The 20,421-nt window shown below is 33.9% G+C and overlaps 1 protein-coding gene across 5 annotated transcripts in view; it reads left to right on the forward strand.

Moving 5' to 3' along the window:
- Positions 1–20,421, forward strand: part of CSMD3 (CUB and Sushi multiple domains 3) — a 1,245,805-nt gene that overhangs the window by 1,221,925 nt on the left and 3,459 nt on the right. For all 5 annotated transcript variants that reach the window (XM_082720053.1, XM_082720054.1, XM_082720055.1 and 2 more), the window contains 7 exons: positions 425–536; positions 2,788–2,967; positions 4,901–4,966; positions 10,636–10,794; positions 12,935–13,047; positions 15,653–15,740; positions 18,310–18,445. In XM_082720053.1, coding sequence (XP_082576179.1) covers positions 425–536; positions 2,788–2,967; positions 4,901–4,966; positions 10,636–10,794; positions 12,935–13,047; positions 15,653–15,740; positions 18,310–18,445 — 854 coding nt within the window. The remainder of the gene's footprint in view (positions 1–424; positions 537–2,787; positions 2,968–4,900; positions 4,967–10,635; positions 10,795–12,934; positions 13,048–15,652; positions 15,741–18,309; positions 18,446–20,421) is intronic.

Here is a 20,421-nt window from a genome sequence, read left to right on the forward strand (position 1 = left end):
CTAATCTCATACTGCATTTACTGTCTTCCATATTCATTTGCCTTTTTATGTTGTTAGTTATCTTTTTCTCTGTCTTCATCCATCTTTATTTATTTATCTTTATTTAACAATCTACCTGTCTGTCTTGTGTTTAGATGAACTCATTGGCCTTTTGATATCTCCCATATTTTCTTCAAACTGATGTGAAAAAGGCACCTATGCATGCATTGAACACTCAGATACTTGATGGTGATATATATATATATTTTTTTTCTTCAGTCTTGATTTCCTCCCAATTTTATTTTAAATCAGTTTTAAATATATTTTCCTTCTAGCTTCTACCGTGAAGAATTTCTTTTGAAAGCATTTTCTCATCCAAGGTTTTTTTTCTAATTGTTGCCATATTTGAAGCTGCATTGGTATGTTTCTCTGTAATTTGCTATAGGTAGGAAGTGTTGTGCAGTTCCATTGCAAAAAAGGACACCTTCTCCAAGGGTCTACAACACGCACTTGTCTTCCTGACCTCACGTGGAGTGGAATTCAGCCTGAGTGCATACGTAAGTATCAGAGCTAAGAAATCATACACAGATAGGAATTTATATGCATTTTTTTCCTTACAAGTGGGAAGTAATCTGTATCTACACAAAAGATGTTTTATGTGGATTTTTTTAGATTATGATTAATCATAATTTATGTATATAAGTTTATAACTATATCATGACCTCAGTGTCCATTAAGGAGCATTCTTTCTAAAGAAGTCAGAAGGCACAAAGCACAATTTTTTTTTTTTTTGCAAGGTTCTTATAATTGTATTCAGTTTGGTCATCTGATAATTTTAGATGATTATTAGTTCATCAATTCAGAGATCTGAAACTATGAATCAAAGGTATGCTGAAATATGAAAGACTCCAATTTAGTACTTCTTAAGCCTTTATTACTTGTGAGACTCTCTGAGATTCTGAGGAAAGATAGAAACATCCATGAAAGGAAATACACATGAATAGTTTGACCAAAAATTTAAATACCACTTCAGTATTTCCTGGAGCTTCTAAATATGCACTGACCCTAAGCTTGCCTTACGGGTTAAAGAACAAAGCCCAAGGTCATGAAGCTGTCTTTTCTGGCTTACAGTTAGAAGTCAATTTCAGCTGGTGAATTACTTCCCTCTTTCCCTCCCACTTTCTGCTTTTTATCTTCTTTCCTGTCTTAAAATCCTAAGCACCTTGGGGAAAAACAATAAAGAGTAAGCAGGAGTAGAAATACTCATCAGGATTTGCTGAAGTCTAAACAAGTCCTGTGAATTTACTCTGGCCTTGTTCAGAACCACTGAAATGATCACGGGAGCCCCCTGTGGACATGCAGCTTTCTGAAAAGCAACAGAACACTCCACTGAGAAGTCATTCACATGCCTGGTTGGCTGATATTTTAATATGGCAAAATTCCTTAAAAGCAATTCAATAGAGTGCATCCTTTAGAACCTGTGTGACATGTAACTAGATATTTCATAGTAAACCAAAGTTCTTTGATGACTTCTATAAAGGACATGATGATTTAAAAAGAGTTATTACTGAAAGCATCTCAGATCTTCTACTATGTGCACAACATAAGGATTAACTTAATTCTACCTGTGCATAATGTGAAGATTAATTAAACTTCCCCTTTCTGCCCCCCCCCAAAGGATGTAGTAGAGGCAGACTATTTGTGTTTATACTCAGCATATTTCCTCCATAGGATTAAATGTCATTAATGGAATTATATTAAGCATAAAACATGTAACACAATATTTATCACATAATATTAAAAAAATCTTAGCTCTTATTTATACCTCTGCAGAAGTATAATCTCCATTGGGAAACAAATGGAATTTTTTTTCCAAGCACATTTTTATACAGAATAATTTTTTCAGAGACAAACTTTTAAGTACCCATATCCATGAACAAAAAATGATCAGAAATGTTTTCTGATTTAGGGAGAAAATTTCTTGCAGTATCTGTCTCTGATAATGGGATGGTATTTATTTATAAGACAAAACAGTGAAACTGGGGTCAGGTCAAGAGGTGGCATAAGTATGAGTAAAATGGAATAGAGGTAGCAAATCGAAAGTGGAAGGCAGCTTGAAGAAAAGGAGCCAGAAGTTAAGAGAATGAAAAGGTACTGGTACTTAAGAACCCAAAACATGGCCAGAAAATTCCACCCGTAAAAAATTATTGAATTATACTTTCTACATTAACAAGTGTTAATGTCAGAGTGATATACTGAATGAATATATTTAAATATATATTTGTATTTATAAATATATTTATATATTATTTATATTTATAAATTATTTATATATAAATATGTATTTAAGTATATTTAAAATATATTTTTTAAATTTAAAATAAATATGAAATAAAAATAATAAAATAATATTTCATAAATTGGTGTAGAAAATCTGAGCTTGACAAACTTTGAAAGGTATCTAACTACAGGACTTCTTAGATCCTTTAAAATGTTAAAAACTATTGAGACTCTTAGAATAGTAATATAGTGTACACTTATGAACTTAATTATCCCTGGAAGGTCTCCACTATTTAGCTTCCCTTTTAACATCTACCATGTTCCACAGATGACTGCTTAGAACATGTTAGCCTATGAAATTCATATGTATATTGACATTGATATATTTTCCTTGATTAATTAGAATAACCATGCAAAGGTATATTTATATAAAGTCATTAACGTGCCTCTAATATATATTCTGACTCATCTCAAAATTTTCTTAACATGCCTATAAAAAATGAATACTTTTCTTTTTTCTTAATATAGCCCACAGCTGTAAACAACCAGAAACTCCTGCTCATGCAAATGTAGTAGGAATGGACCTTCCGTCTCATGGCTATACACTCATTTATACCTGCCAGCCTGGCTTCTTCCTCGCAGGTGGAACAGAACATAGAGTGTGTAGATCTGATAACACCTGGACTGGAAAAGTTCCTGTTTGTGAAGGTAAGTTTTCATTATAGAAGCTTCTAACAGAAGGGAGGTCAGCCTCCCTAAGATGCAAGAGACAAAAACTCAACTCAGATTAGGTTAGCCAACTTCAAGGGCAGGCACTTCTTCATTCAGAAGCACAGAGCTATTATTGGGATCCTGTTATAAATTTTTTTCCATGTTCTGTTTTTTCCTTCTTTATTTCTTCTTCTGTTTACTTTATCATGGTGGGTGTATTAGTTTTCTGGGTTGTTGTAACAAAGCACCACAAGCTGGATAACTTAAAAAAGCAGAAATTTATTCTCTCGGAGTTATGGAGGCCAGAAGCCCAAAATCAAGATGTTGATAGATCCATGTACCCTCTGAAGTCTCTAGGGAAAAACCATGCTTTGTCTCTTCCTAACTTTTGGCATCTTCTGGCTATCCTTGGCGTTCCTTGGCTCATAGCTGCTCCATACCAATTTCTACTTCCATCTTCATTCTACTTCCATCTACTCCCTTTCCTGTTTATCTCTGTCCTCTCCCCTTCTTATAAAGATACCAGTCACTAGATTTCAAGGTTATTTTATCTGAGGAACCCTAATTAATTATATCTTCAAAGATCCTATTTCCAAAAAAGGTCATATTTGAGATTCTCAGGAAACCTGAATTTTAAGGTCCATTATTCAACCTACCACAGTAGGGAAAATTGCTCCCAGCAAACTTTTGGTTTAGAAGAGTTTTTGCCAAAACTTCTTGGTCAGGAAAACACTATTGAAGAGTCTGATTGTCAGGTTTAAATGGAGCCCACCTCCCAATCTGTTAGTCAACCAGGGTGATATAGTGAAGTGTCTACTTCTCTTGCTGCTTTATCAGGACAATCCCCCTCTGGATAAAATGTAGTGAGTTTACTAGAGAAAAAAGACTTAGGTGTTCACAACCGAGAATAAGGAAGTTTTTCTAGAATTCATGATAAAGTCATCAATAAATTCCTTTTCCTTTTTATTTTCCTTTCTTTCCAGCCCTTTAATTCCATTTCTCTTGCAGCAGTCACGAATGTTAACAACCTTCTTTTTGAAACATGTTCTCTCTCTTCTCTTAGCAAGAACATTACTTGGTTTATTTTAAATTTTTCATGAGATTGAAAGATTAAAAGTCCATTTAAATCCAACAGAACTTCAATAACTTTTTTATCTATCCACTTTGCTGTTTATCATCACCACTATAGAAGGTTAACTCAGCATTATCTCTAGATGGGGACTACTGTAGGAGCCTCCTAACTTCTCTGCCTGTATCAATGTCCCTTTCTTTCCAAATTGTTCTCTGTCTTAGAGTAAGAGTGCAGTTCACCCAAATTATTTCCTTTAAAATTTTTGAAAGACTTTATATAGTTCTTCAGAAAAAGATCTGCCTTTTTACAATCTACAAGCACTGAATGTCATAGCTCCCATAACTTTTCAGTCATATCTAGCAACCCACATGATTTCCCTGCTTTGAACTACCTTTGGTTTGGCTTAAAACCTTAGTTTTAACCCTTTAGTTTTGATTTTATTAAATTTCTTATAACACCATGGACCACCTTAGCAAATTTTTATTTTGAAACACATCCTACCAAATTATTTCTGCCTTTGTGCAAAAGGAACATACCCTTAGCCTTCAGCAACCATGCTGCAATCAACTGTTTACAGGTTGATTTACATGGTTTACATATTCTTTAAAATAAGAAAAAGAATCCTGATATGATAGGGCAGCACAATTCTTTCCCTTGTCCCACTGGACTATAATGGAGTAATTACTGAAGTCATTAGCTGTACAGTGGAAGTGTTGAATAGGTACTGAGATGTTAGGATGAATTGGAAATTTTGGAGAAAACTATGCAATATGTCAGAGATTAAAACTGATAATGCATCACTGTGTGTGTTATTAATTATATTAACTTTTATAAACCTTTTACTTTTTTTTTCCGTAGCTGGTTCCAAAATACTGGTGAAAGATCCAAGACCTGCACTAGGAACACCCAGCCCAAAGTTAAGTGGTTAGTGATTTCAGTTATTTTCCTAGAAGTCATGATTTCTATGAAGTGATCAACCATTTTATTGACAAAATAAACATTACTTAGAAAAATATATATTCAGTATGGGAAAATCATGAATTTAACTATTTGGAATTTGAAAATTTTTATTTTAAGATGTTGAATTTTAAGGAATGTAATTCTGAGACGTTAATATTCCAAAAATAATGCTTATAGTTCTCTCTATAAAATACCCCCAGGAGTATCTGAAATTGACTGTACTATATTGGCAATGCTTTATTTAAAACATTTAAACAAAAAATGAGATGCTTGGAATATAGATTTTTAAAAAGGGAACAAAATACACTTGATATGAAAGTAAAAGTTCAGCAATTTTAGTTATAGTTTACTGATTTAAAGACCAAAGTTTTAAATTTAGTCATTAAAAACATGGGCTGTTCAGTCCTACAGCCTTAATGTAATTGCCGTGTTACGCATCCACTACACTATGACTTTGGAAAGTTATTTTATTTATCTAAGCCTCCATGTCTTTATCTATGAAAAGAAACAGGGATTAGACTATTATAAATGAATTTCATGAAAATGAAATGTGAAGTACTTAGCCCATAGTAAGACCTCAGTATGTATGAGCTCCTTTTTTTAGTATTAGTCCATATTTTATTTATATGATATAAATTAAAAGCTATAGGGATGTTTGGATGGCTCAGTTGGTTAAGCCATTGCCTTTGGCTCAGGTGGTGAAACCAGGATCCTGGGACCAAGTCCCTTATCGGGCTCCTTGCTCAGCAGGTAGCCTGCTTCTCTTGTTGCCTCTGCCTGCTACTCTGCCTGCTTGTGTGTACTCTCTCTCTCTCTCTTATAAATAAATAAATAAAATCTTTAAATTAAAAGCTACAGATAAAGATTAAACATTTAATCTGTACCTTGAAGACAGATTTGGTCTCATTATTTTAAGCCAGGAGCAGTGTTAGTTCCTAATTTTAGTTGTGTTTAGAAGTTCTCAAGGTACATGCTGTAAAACTGGCATACCCACAAAAGAAAAATCAGTCTGAAACACTGATTTATTCAACATGCAGTGGCAATAGACTGAATGCCATGAGGGCAATCAAAGACTATGTCAACATAAGAAAGTTTAGCAATGGAGTCAGAAAACCACAGTGGTCTATCAGTGCAGTATTTTCCAAAGGAGATGTTTTATCTAGTAGCAGATAGGTGTTTAAGTACTAACTCCAGTATATCAAATGTAAAACCTGACTTTCCTGGACAAAATATGACCTATGGCCACCAATAAATAGGCAGGCAAAAAGAAATAAAAAAGAATATGGAAGAACAACACAATTATACATATATTATATATATATATATATATATATATATATATATATATATATATATATATTTCTATATCAAACAATTATAGAATACATATTTTATTCAAAGGCAAATGTGACAGGTATAACAACTGATTATATATTAAGTAATAAATAAAAATGCATAAATTCCAAAGCAAAGTTATTATTCAGATCTGATATCTCACCATGATTTAAGTAAAAATCAATAAAAAGGTGAATTTTTTTTAAAAATTCTGAATGCTTGGAAATTAAAAACAAATACTTATGAATAATTCATAAATTAAAGGAGGAATTTAAGAAAAATTGAAAATCTAAATATCAAAACTGGGGGACTGTATCAAAAGCAAAGTTATTCGAGGAATTTATACTTTTAAATTCTTACATTTGAAAAGTAGAAAGCCTCAGACTTAGTGAATTAAGTAGTCCTATTAAGAAGATATGTACTACAGTATAAGAGAATAACCATGATTTCATGGTTTCATGGTTCCATGATTTCATGATTTCAGGGTCCTGGGACTGAGCCCCACATTGGGCTCTCTGCTCAGCAGGGAGCCTGCTTCTCCTCTCTCTCTCTCTGCCTGCCTCTCTGCCTACTTGTGATCGCTCTCTCTGTCAAATAAGTAAATAAAATCTTAAAAAAAAATCTCTTCCAGTAAGGAAATCTATGTGGGGTGCCTGGGTGGCATATGAGGGGTACCTGGGTGGCATAGTAGGTTAAATGTATGACTATTGGTTTGCAGCTCAGGTTGTGATCTCAGAGCCATGATCTCAAGGTCATTATCTTGGGGTCATAAGATGGAGCCCCATGTGGGGCTCCATGCTCAGCAGGAGTTTTCATAAGAGTCTGTCTCCCTCTGTCCTTTTCCCAGAGCCCCCACTCATGCACGCTTTCTCCCTCTCTCTAAAAAAAAAAAGAAAAGAAAGAAAGAAAAAAAATCATTCTATGAATCCAATATAATTCTAATAACTCAGAAAGACATTATACAAAAGGGAAGATTATAAATCTGCTTATTTGACTCAGGATGTACAGATGAAAATATCCTACATAAAATCTTAGCAAATCAAATCCAAAATCATAGTATAACAGAAAAACCAAAAGTTGACATGTCAGAACCAAATTGGATTCAAATTGGATGATAGATATGCAGGGATATTTTTATATTAAATAATCCTTAAAAATAATCTGTGACATTAAGAAATTAAAATGCAGATAGTTTTAATCAGCACAATACCTGCACAGAAAATATTTGATAAAACACAACACCTATTTATAACTTTAAAAGACTTAACAAATTAGAAAGGAAAGGAATTTCTTCAACCTCAGTAAAAAAAGATTAATAAAACTTCAGAGTAAATGCTACTTTCAATGGGAAAACATTAGATACATTTAATTTAAAATCACGAGTCACTGTGATTAGATTACTCCAAAATAACAAGAATGAAATTTGGCGATTGTATCAGTCAAGAGCATGATACCACATTTGAAGCAATACTGTGAAGCAACCTGTGAAGTAAAGTTTAAAATCAGACATCTTGAAAGGAAGGATCATGACATTTTAGACTTCACTGATACCCACATCAAAGAGAGTGGGATGACATTTTAGAATTTACAAAGAACTGATAGACTCACATTCATATTTAAATATCAAAATAGACCTAACAATAGAAAGAAGTATGATCATTCCCGTTGTACACGGGAATGGAAATGACCAGATGGTGCCTGTTTTGCCCAACCTGAGTTGCATTTCTCAAAAGGTAGAGGGCAGTAAGTGGCGTGTTTGAGCCTCAGGTAGAGAGCGGTTCATCGCAGACAATTCTGCACATTCACCCAAACTTTGCATTCAGCCATGTCATATTGGTAAAACTTTGAAATCTGCTACTGTGGTAATATTTACACCATAGAAATAAGCAAAGGCTGAACATCAGCTTTTTTGTTTGTTTTGTTTTGTTTTTCAGAAGTCCCAGTTGTTAAACATTTCCTTCCACATCAGTGATTAAACCTGATGTTATGTACTTGGCGGTGGCCACTATCTCGTTCTTTCCATTGCTCTTTTCTCCTGCTGTCAAGGTTCTCTTTCACCTTCTTCAACCAACACTAATTCCCCTAAGGACTATGGATAAGATCAGCAGATGTAATAGGTTTTCTTTAAAAGTTCAGAGATAGCAAAGAGTAATCACAGTCCAGTCCAGGTGGAAATAAACAATCAGACAGACAACAGCACTTACTTACTGTCTACTATTTGCAAGGCATTGCCATTAGAATAGCTTTCTCTCTTGCTCCTGCTTTTTCCTGCACGACTGAGAACCTATTTAGTGCAGGGCAATATAGCCTGTCACTCTCTCCTAGAAACTTGTTTTAGGTACACTTTTCTTTCACTAAAAACTTTCACATGCTTACCAGATCCAGGGCTTTTTACTCATTCACTGTATCAAAGTTTCAGTAAGACTCCTTCAGACATACATAGAGTAACATTCCCCTATAGCGTACATAGCTGTGCAATTGGAGGTTTGGGGAGGGAGTGCCACTCTAAGGATGACTTAGCAGAGTCACAGAACCAGACTATGGACCATTCATTTTACTAACTACATGTCTGCTAAATATATATTTTATTAGCAATTATGTAGTAAGCTCTAAGATCCACAGTTTTCCTATTTTATCTGAATAATAGCAGCAGCAGCAGTAGTAGTAGTAATAGTAGCAGCTAACACTTAGCTAAACACTTCACTTTCCTTATCTCATTTACTCTTCCCAACAACTCTAAGTTAACCTCATTTTAATCATGAGGAAATTCAAGTTTAGAGAGTTAAGTAATCTATGCAAAACCACACAGTTTATAAATTGCAGAGGATAGACTTTATTATTTATTTATTTATTTTAAAGATTTTATTTATTTATTTGACAGAGGGAGAAAGAGCACAAGTAGGCAGAGAGAGGAGGGGAAGCAGGCTCCCCACTGAGCAGGGAGCCCGATGGGGGACTCGATCCCAGGACCCTGGGATCGTGACCCAAACTGAAGGCAGTCGCCCAACCAACTGAGCCACCCAGGCACCCGAGGACAGACTTTACTACAAGGATCCTAACTCCAGGCTTGCAGCTCTAACCCTTTAACTGTATTGCTGTTGAATTACCATAGAACAACTCATGTGTAGAAATATTTAGTAAAAACTGAACTCTTCAGCATATTTTATATTTCATGGTTTTTTGGGGGGTTTTGTTTTGTTTTGTTTTGTTTTGTTTTTTCTGTCTTCAGGAGTTTTGTTCTTTTAGTTTACTGAGCAGAACACAGAGAATGTAACCCCAGTCTCTACGATCTGGCGATGCGAAGTGTGATGTGTGTAGTGAAGACCAGGTGACAAATTGTCAGTACCTTGTTAGGAAAAAAAAGGCTTTCCCCTATTCTGTCATTTACTCATTTGCACAAATAGGCATAGCTCCCTGGAATTGTTGCTTTTTGGAGATGTACTTTATTGTGATGTGTATGATTAATGGAAGCTTCTTTTAGGTTTTTTCAGAATCTGAGTAGACTTTGCCATCCTTGACTTGTATAACGATAAATTACATAACGAATTTATATAAATATAATGCCTTATGTGGTTATATCTAAAATAAAGAGCATTCCTTCTTTAGATGAGAGTTTTATAACATTTAGGATATTATTTGATTCTACCACAATTCATCTTTCTCCCATGAGAGTTGGGCAATTCTAGGGACAATTCCTTTATTTCTAAAAATACCTGTAAATTCAAAGCTGTCAATATGGTGGAGCCCTGTTCTTCCTCAGAAGCATCTATTACTAAAATAACTGGACTCAGTATTCTGTAAAGGGGACAAAGGAGCATCCCTCCTAACAATCTTTAAGTGCTATTCCACAAGAGGGAGGTTTAACGCTATGCTCTTCCTGCATAAATCTACTCACACTGCCAGAAGAAAAGCAGGCCTCTTGGGACTTAAATATAGACTGACGAGGCTCAGTAAAATCATTTAGTTTTTCTTCTGAAAGATGTTACTGGAGGAGACCAAATATAAGTATATTTGATGTTTAGCTGGTTCTGAATATAAGCCTTGTGTCTTTAATTGGTGCTGTCTATCTTTGATTGATGACTCAGGTATGAGTACAAATGTAGGTTATTGCAGTTTTGGTTTATTCCAAAAAACTTGAAACATGTATATGAAGAATTCACTTTATAATACACATTTCACATTATTGAGTGTTTAGCAAAATTTCATTATTCAATAAACTAATATGCATTAATTTACTTTTTATTGTTTATATTTATAGGGCACCATAAAATTAATATGTGTCTTTAATCTCTTCACAGTTCCTGATGATGTGTTTGCCCAAAATTATATATGGAAAGGCTCTTACAATTTCAAAGGAAGGAAACAGCCTATGACCTTGACAGTTACTAGTTTCAATGCTTCCACTGGGAGAGTCAATGCTACACTCAGTAATAGCAACATGGAACTTCTACTTTCAGGTATCACATTAAAGAATAGCAAACAATGCCTTCATGCCTTTGCCTCCATCATTTTATCATTTTTATTAGTGATTTTTATACTGTGAAATATTTGTTACATTTTAATGACATTCATAATTTATTCAGAAACAAGGTTTTCTGATTTTTGGATTGATACATGAATATAACTACACAAATGAAAAGCTGATTTTGAAATAAGCTCATTCATGAATATTTTGATGTAGCTAGAATGAGGCATCATGAAATAGAAAAGAACTTTTGATTGGAATAACTGAATTTTTCTGTATTCTCGTAACACCAAAGAGACCAGCTCAATGACTTAAAACCTATTTTATGGGCACAAAATCCTTTCTTCAAATGAGAATATTTCAGTGTATACCATAACTGAAGACAGAAAAGGTAGAGCTATACTATTTTAAAGAAGCATAAGGGACCCAGAAACCTATCCAACTGCTCAGCCTTCTCAAGTTTCTGTGTCCTTGATGTAGGGCCCATTTCCCCCATTGTGTTTCTTCTGTTTTTTTCTGACGTTCAGATGTTTTCTTAAATGTCGTCTCATCAACAGTACTCCCAATGACCCTATCTAAAGTAATATTCTCATTACAAACAAAGACATAAACTCTTAGTCTTATTCTGTTTCACTTTCTTCTTTTCACTATTTATAGTATAATATGGTAATACATGACATGATATGACATTATTTACTTGTCTATACTCCAACAGTATAAGTTCCAAGAGGGAAGCTCTTTGCCCTCTATTTCATTACTATACCTCAGAAATCAGAAAAGCATCTGGAACAAAATAAGCATCAGTGAATATTGTCTAAGTAGTGAATTTAAATTAGGGAATGATTCTCCGTTAAGCCCAAAGTAAAAGTGTCAGAAACTAATATGTATTATATTTAAAAAGCTATATACAGTTACAGTAATATAAATTAAAAGAAGACTTCTATTAACAAAATAAATTTATTTAAATCGTGATACTGATTTATTTAACTTTGAGATAACGTTTTTCTTTATTTTCTATAAGAGCCTGCAAAAATAAGTGTATGCTTAATCTAATCTAGAAAAATCTCAAAACAAATTCCTACAAATATAGAAAAACCGGCATAAATAAATTTGTTATCACTGTCTCTATGTAAATGAACTGTAACATTTTCCCAATAATATTATTTTTTATCCCTTTTATGTCTTTCTCTGTTAACTCTAACTTACTTTAGATGGCTATGTGTCATCTCTGTATTCTCAGCATATTCTTATAACACCTTATTACACAGGCGAAAGATTAAGTAAATGAATGCATGAGTCAAATTTCAACCATAAATTAATCACAAAATTTTTCCTTAGAGACTTCTGTCCTATTATTCCCCTAAGTACATTTATTTATATTCCAGCTTATTCCTACTCTTAGGATACTCACTGTTTAAGAAAAAAAAAATAAAAAATCATTGTATATATGTTTGCTTTTCTCTTTTATGCCATTATCTATATTTACCTACTTAAACTAAAGACCCTACTTGATTTTAGGACCCAGTCTGAATGCTTTTTTTTCCTTAATAAGCATTTCCTGATCACTCCATTGTAAAATGATCCTTCTCTCTTCTGGTCTCTTATTTATATATTTTTTAATGTGTTTTGTTGGATATACATGTGACTAACATCTAGTTCATTGGAAATGCTTTTAAGCATTCTATCTTTAGACACATATATATTCTTCTCTGTGGCTCCAGTAGAACCTAGAATATTCTTTCAGAGTTGGCACCCAATTCATTATTAAGAAAAATATCAGGGATTTTAACACTTGTTGTATATCTTCAAAGATTTTAAATTTCTTTGGGAGAAGAAGTTATTTTGTTTATAATATCATGGAATGATTTTAGTAAGAACAGTAATACTTAATTTTAAGAGCATAGGTAATTTAACCCCACAATTAAGATTTAAATTGAGAATTTCTGCTGAGGGATTAACATATTTTGTAGGATTTGTGGAAAGCATTATGGATGAAGCTGGTCTCAACTTGGCCTTGTTTGATTTCTTTTCTATGACATGTATTACATGATATACTTAAGGAGTTAAAGATAATAAAATGAAACATAATTATTTACAAAATTTGTAGACTAAAATGTCCTTACATTTTACAGGGGTATATAAAAGCCAGGAAGCTCGCCTGATGTTACATATCTACCTTATTAAAGTACCAACTCATGCTTCTGTGAAGAAAATGAAAGAGGACAATTGGGCGATGGATGGCTTTGTAAGTATAGTTGTTTAAATGTCTACCGCTGATTTTAATAACCAATTTATACTATAATTTGTCATTAAGATCCCAGAAAAAGGTAATTTTCTAAATTTAGCTAATTATAAATACACATGCACATATAAAATGGCAAGATTACTATTATGGGTAAATTATTTTGAAAAAAAAATTCAGTGTAAATACTTAGTAATCTAGAATGTTAAACCTAAGAATACTGGATTCTGATGAATTTTGCTAACTTTTGTAATATTTACGTGTATGAGGGCCATATCGTTTTTTAGTGGTTTCATCGAATCTATTTGTCTATGGTCAGTACTATGATAAATAAATCTGGATAAACTATAATTCATTCTTTGTCTGGACCCACTGTTTAAGACCTATTTAAGTGATTTATGAAATGCATCAGAAAAATTAAGGATGCCCATTACATTTAAGCTTTTTAATCTAAATTTAACAGATTTAGAATACTTTACAAAATACTTAGAATATTTTATAAAGTTGTTTATGAAAAGGAAGTTACGTAAGTGACTTCATGTGGAAAATGGTTACCATAGCTTCACAGTGGAATCACCCTGTCCTATTCAGCCACTTATGTGAATGGAGTTTCTAAATTGGGAGTTGGAAGCAACAAATCTTCTATTCACATATTCCCCTGGAGTCTTTCCTAAAAAACAAGCAGGAGAGCTCTGACTACATCCTAACAAGTAACAAGTCTTCTTTTACAAGGAAGGCCTAGAGGGAAAGAAGATAGTAGGTCATAGGCTTCAGTAAGTTTAGTGCCTGAGGGGGAAAAAAAATGTTTATCTTATTTCTCTATCTGTGCCAGTGTGTTCGTGGAGTTGGAAACTAACTCGTGTCTTCAATGCACTCAAATTGTGTAATTGTATTATTTCATCTAGGAAGCAAACAGAATGAATTCATTCATTTAAATATTAGAGTTTGAGCTCTTCATTTGTGGAGGATTTCATTTTTAAAAATGACCATGACCAGAATATGATGTCTGATAATAAGGAATAAATCACTTCTTCTGACATGCCAGGCTGCTATGGATAGATTGGTATGATAGTTTGCTTTTTAGGGTGAGGATTCTAGGTGCTTTAAAACTTTTACAATAATGTACAGGACTCTGGTAACTAAGTAAAATAAACCCAGAGCCAATTCACATTACTAGTTAACAAGAACACTGAAATATATCTATTTCTGTTTTGTTTATGAGATCAAATCACAGTACACATGTATTTCTTAAATATAGTATTTTATATACATGCAAGATGCATGTTATAGTCAGCTTTTACAACATTAGACAAAATCACAGTATACATGTATTTCTTAAATATAGGATTTTATATACATGCAAGATGCATGTTATAGTCAGCTTTTACAACATTAGACAAAATCACAAAATCTCAGAGTCAAAGTTAGTTGTGGGTTCCACTTGAGGCAAGTGGTAGCAAGTTCAGGTCTGCTTCAGGTATCTTATTCTGGGGCCCAGCCTGGAGAGGCAGAAGCTACCCACAGCATATTCTCTTGTCAGATGTCAGAAGCTCTGAGGGATAATGTGTTTTAAACATCTCCACTGAGATATAAGTCATATACCCTATAATTCACCCATATAAAGTATGCAATTCAGTGGTTTTTAGTATATTTGCAAGTGTGTAACCATCTCCACAGTTGATTTTAGAATATTTCTATCACCTCAAAAAGAAACTCCACATCCTTTAGCTATCACCCTACCCATTCATCCCTTATCTCCACCCTAACTCTAAGCAACCATAAATCCATGTTCTGTTTCTATGGATGTCTCTGTTTGGGATATTCTTATTTATGAAATCATACAATATGTAGTCTTTTGTGACTGGTTTCTTTTACTTATTATAATGGAAACATGCCTCTTAAGGCCTGGGCTTAGAACTGACTTCTTGTTAACTCCACCCACATTCCATTGGCCAAAGCAAGTCACAGGACTAAGCTCAATGAGATGGAAAGCTTGGTGAGGAGGAGAGAAGGAGGGCATGCATGCTAAACAGGAATAAAATCTACAAAGTATGGTTTTATTATATTTAATTTTTAAAAAGATTTTATTTATTTATTCATTTGACACAGAGAGAGAGAGAGAGAGAGGGAACACAATGGGAGAGGGAGAAACAGGCTTCCCACCGAGCAGGGAGCCTGATGTGGGGTTCTATCCTGTGACCCTGGAATCAATGACCTGAACCAAAGGTAGATGCCCAATGACTGAGCCAGCCAAGCATCCTATTATATTTTAATTTTTAATTGATCATTTGCTTTATTCTCTTTCATCATATCATTGTCCTTTTTTTTTTTTGACAGCAGGTATCTTAGCCTAAGAGAAATCTCTAAATCATTATAGTAATAACAGCCCCCTTTTTCTAATATCCTAATTAGTTAAAAGTGAAAATTTTGATTTTGCTTTTAACAATGGCAAATTTACACAGTATGCTATGTTTTATGTAGGAGGAAGATACAGAGTTAGGAACTTTGCATAACATTCATTTGAGAGTAAAACTGAATATTTATTAAGGCTGGGAAAATATAGCTGTGTCCAATCTTCAGATTTAATCAACCTTATAAATATTTTTAGGTTTCTGCTGAGCCTGATGGAGCTACTTACGTATTTCAAGGATTTATTCAGGGCAAAGATTATGGGCAATTTGGACTACAAAGACTGGGTAATGTATTCATTTTCATTTTCATGTAGTTCCTTTATTACTCCAGACATCATAAGAAAGTACAGTGGATTCTGTACATTAGGCACACTTCCTGCATTTTGAATTTTGCATTGTCAGGATTATACATTGATATATTTGATAGCCTTTTAAATAATCTCATTCTTCAAAATATTGATTCTCCATGTACCAACCCTGTACAGTGCTTGGTTGTTGTCATATTTCTAATAAATATGACACACTGTCTTGCCCTTAGCAAGTAAAAAAGAGAAAAAGTGATGCAAATATAAAAGAAAATATTAAACTATAAATTATTTTATTTTATTCAGAATTGCAGTACTTCTCTTCAGTTTGAATATTGTTGCAACTTTCTCTTTCAAAAATGTAGTGGCACTTTGAAAATGTCATATGGTCTGGAAAGGGAAAATAACTTTGAGGAATGGACCCTATTTTGGGGCTTTATGCTATTCAGATATGTAAATTTCATGTAGTAGGAGGCACAGGTTTCAACATTCTCAACTCTTCTAGAGTGTACACAGACATTTAATGGTCTTTCTTGAATATAATTATTAACATAGCTTTTGGTATGTAATTTTCCTAAGGTATATTGTCTCCCATTATTTTACGGTGGTATTGATATATAAAGAATAAATTCAGGCTCTAAAAAGTACTATTTGATGTTTATCTTAAAAATTCCATTACTTCGAACTTTTACATAAATATTCTGAGTCCCTGAAAAATAAGGTAGAAATAAGGTATTAACTTTTAACCTGGACTAAGGTGTGATTTAGTTGTACATAACTCTTTATCAAAAAGGGAAATGAGCTTTCTCTAAGTGAACAATAACAAGATGTCATTTCAGATAATGTCTTGCCTAAAATTGTGTTAGTTTGAAAACCAGATAAAACATTTGTTGACACAGTACATTAACATAGTTGTGTAATTTAATGCAAGATGTTTATGCAAACTATTCCCAAAAGCTTTGCATGCACTGTATGTCTAAAACAGAACCTATTAAAAAAAAGGAGCTATTTCTTTCTGGGGAAAATAAAAGCAAAACACAGAATACATCCTTTCCATTATTTTCTCTCCCCTGATCCTTATGCCAACATGTTAACCAACCTGATTCTTCTCATTTCCTAATTTTGCTAATGTCTTTGCCATTTACTCACCCCCAAGTGGAACCCTTCTCATTCTGTGCCCTCTTATATCTTATCCTCACAAAAAGGTTCTGTTGCTTTTTAACTACAAAATGTTCTCCTGCATCTATTTTTTCATGCTCTTCCAAGTGTTCTAGGATACGGATCATTTTCCATTTTTATCTGGGATGTTGATATGACCTTTCAAGTAGGCTAGTTTCTAGTCCAGATTCCCTGAAGTCCACCCCAGCCAAGTCACTGCTTTAAATTGTATGTCTTATCACAGGGTCTTTTATTTCTAAAACCCTCTGTTGTCCCTCACCACAAGTAGCTAATAAGTTTGAACTCTTTAGAATGATGCTTATGGCTTTTCAGGACCTGACCACAGTTTTCCATTTTAGCATCCTACTCCTACCACATTGATACATACTTCTCTCTACATCCTTTCCACACAGCTACAACCAGTGCTTGTCACAGCTTCTAAACATGCTGCTCACCTTCCCACTTCTGGGCTTACGATGGTCCTGCTTCATTCTTCATCCATTGTTCTATGAATTCTTCAAAGCCAGCCTCACTTGTATATTCTCCCGAATGCATTCCTACATACCACCAGATGGAATTATTTCTTCTCTTCCTAAAGCACATTGATCATTAATTCATGCTTGATGTCTACGATTATTTCTGTCATGTTATTCTTTCCACAATGCTATAAACTCTTCAGTTCAAACACCCTGCTTATTTTTTATTCTGCCTCCTTCCCTGGAAAAATGCCTTATACATAGAATGCTCTCTACGAACTTGTACGGAAAAGAGTTGAAGGAGTTTCATGAATTACCTTTGTTTCCTATGTACATTTCCAAATAGATATTTTTTTAAATTTTTTATAAACATATATTTTTATCCCCAGGGGTACAGGTCTGTGAATCACCAGGTTTACACACTTCACAGCACTCACCAAAGCACATACCCTCCCCAATGTCCATAATCCCACCCCCTTCTCCCAAACCCTCTCCCCCCAGCAACTCTCAGTTTGTTTTGTGAGATTAAGAGTCACTTATGGTTTGTCTCCCTCCCAATTCCATCTTGTTTCATTGATTCTTCTTCTACCCACTTAAGCCCCCATGTTGCATCACCACTTCCTCATATCAAGGAGATCATATGATAGTTGTCTTTCTCTGCTTGACTTATTTCACTAAGCATGATACGCTCTAGTTCCATCCATGTTGTCACAAATGGCAAGATTTCATTTCTTTTGATGGCTGCATAGTATTCCATTGTGTATATATACCACATCTTCTTGACCCATTCATCTGTTGATGGACATCTAGGTTCTTTCCAAATAGATATCTTGAGAAAGAAAGAAAGTGATGGGTTCATAAATATAAAAATCAATTGTGATCAAATAAAGTTGATTTTTTTTTTTAATCTTATAGGAATGAACACGTCAGAAGGCTCAAATTCTTCAAATCAGCCTCATGGTACCAACAGTAGTTCTGTGGCCATTGCTATTCTTGTGCCTTTTTTTGCACTTATATTTGCAGGATTTGGATTTTATCTTTATAAACAAAGGTAAGTTTGTTGATTTCACCTACAAAACATTTCCAAAATCTTCAATTTCATGTTCCTTTTAGTATTCCCTTTCAAATCCTAATTTCCATTTTCTCCTGGGTTGTTGAAAATAATGTGTGCCAGATATTGCAACTGTTGTTAAAAACCTCATTTCCCCGACCTGCCTCCCATCACCACAACACGATAAAACAAAAATTGCTCTGTTCATTCCCACAAACATTCAACTTAACCCTTCCTACTTTTGACTATAGATTTCCTGGTACATACTTAATCGTGTCAGTTAGTTTTGCATTATCCATAATGAGACTTTAGGGATACAAAACCAGATTAAGGTTTAAATCAAAGATGTGATACCTGCTGCCGGATTTATTTAGAGAACTAAGAAGAAGCTTGTGTCCAGACCTCTTTAGTTCACATGACAATGCTGACCAATTTTACCCAGGCAGACAGATGGTAAAATCCTCTAATCTTCCTTTTTTCTTCTGCTGCTTTTAGACTATGCAGTTAATGTTGTGTTTCTGATATATCAACTATATGACTGTAAATTTATTAGTTTGTCCTTGTTTATTTTGTCCTTTCCAACATCCCAAGTGGCTTCATTATACAATTGTCTGCTCTTTGGGACTATCCTTTATCAAGAAAAAGATATGTAGATAATGGGATAATTAAATGACTGTTATTATATATTTTTGAAAACTGATATTATTATAAATTTCAGTCTAGATTATCTAATAATGGTTTATTTAATATTACATGAATGTGTAACTATTGAATTTTAGCAGCACCTTAGGCCTTGTTTGTCAATATCAGATTTTATTAATGAGAAAAACTCATCACTAAATTTATCTATAAAGCAGGCTATTCTGATCTTTCTTTAAAAACTATTTTTGTAAAATATGCATAACATGAAACCATTTAAGCCATCCTAGGTGTATAGTTCAGTGGCACTTAGTATATTCACAATGTCATGGGGCCCCCACTGCCAGTTCCAGAGTATTTCCATCATCCCAAAAGGAAACTCTGTGCCCTCTAATCAGTCATCCCCCACTCTTCCTATCCCTGCCCTAGGCAACTGGTAATCTGCTTTCTATCTGCATTTGTTTGCCTATTCTGGGTATTTCATATAAATCGAATCACATACTATGGGATATTTTATACCTGGTCTCTTAAACTTAACATAATGTTTTCAAGTTTCTTCCATGTTATAGCATGTGTCTGAATAATATTCCACAGTGTTTGAATGTGTTATGTTTAAATATGTCCATTCATCAGTTGATGGGCATTTGGATTGCTCCTACATGTTGGCTGTTGTGAATAGCGCTGATATAGACACTTGTGCAAGTTTTTGTTTGGACACCAGCTTTAATTCTTTTGGGTGTATACCCCAAAACAGAATAGCTGGGGTTTGTGGTAATCATTCATTTAACTTACTAGGGAAGCACCAAACTGTTTTGCAGAGCAACTGCACCATATTATACTCCCACCAGCAAGGTATGACTGTTTACTTCTTCCACATCCATGCCAACACTTGTTATTTTCTCTTTTCTTTTCTTTTTCTTTCTTTTTATTATAGTCATCCTAATGTATGTGTGAAGTGCTATCCCATTGTAGTTTTGATTTGCATTTCCCTAATTACCAATGACACTGAGCATCTCTTCAGTGCTTCTTGGCCATTTTCTTTTGAAGAAATGCCTATTCAAGTATTTGCCCATTTTTTAATTGAGTCATTTGTCTTGTTGTTGAATTTTAAGAGTTCTTTATAGATTTTGGAAACTAGACTCATGACACATATATGGTTTACAATATTCCCCCCTTCCTATGAGTTGTATTTTCATTCTCTTGATAGTGTCATTTGATATATAAAAGTTCCTCATTTTGGTAAAGTCCAATTTATCTATTTTCTTTTGTTATTGGTTCTTGAAGTGTCATATCTAAGAAACCATTGCCAGATTCAAGGTCATGAATCCAGAACAGAT

This window comes from Mustela nivalis, assembly GCF_964662115.1.
Source record: "Mustela nivalis genome assembly, chromosome: 2".
NCBI lineage: Eukaryota > Metazoa > Chordata > Mammalia > Carnivora > Mustelidae > Mustela > Mustela nivalis.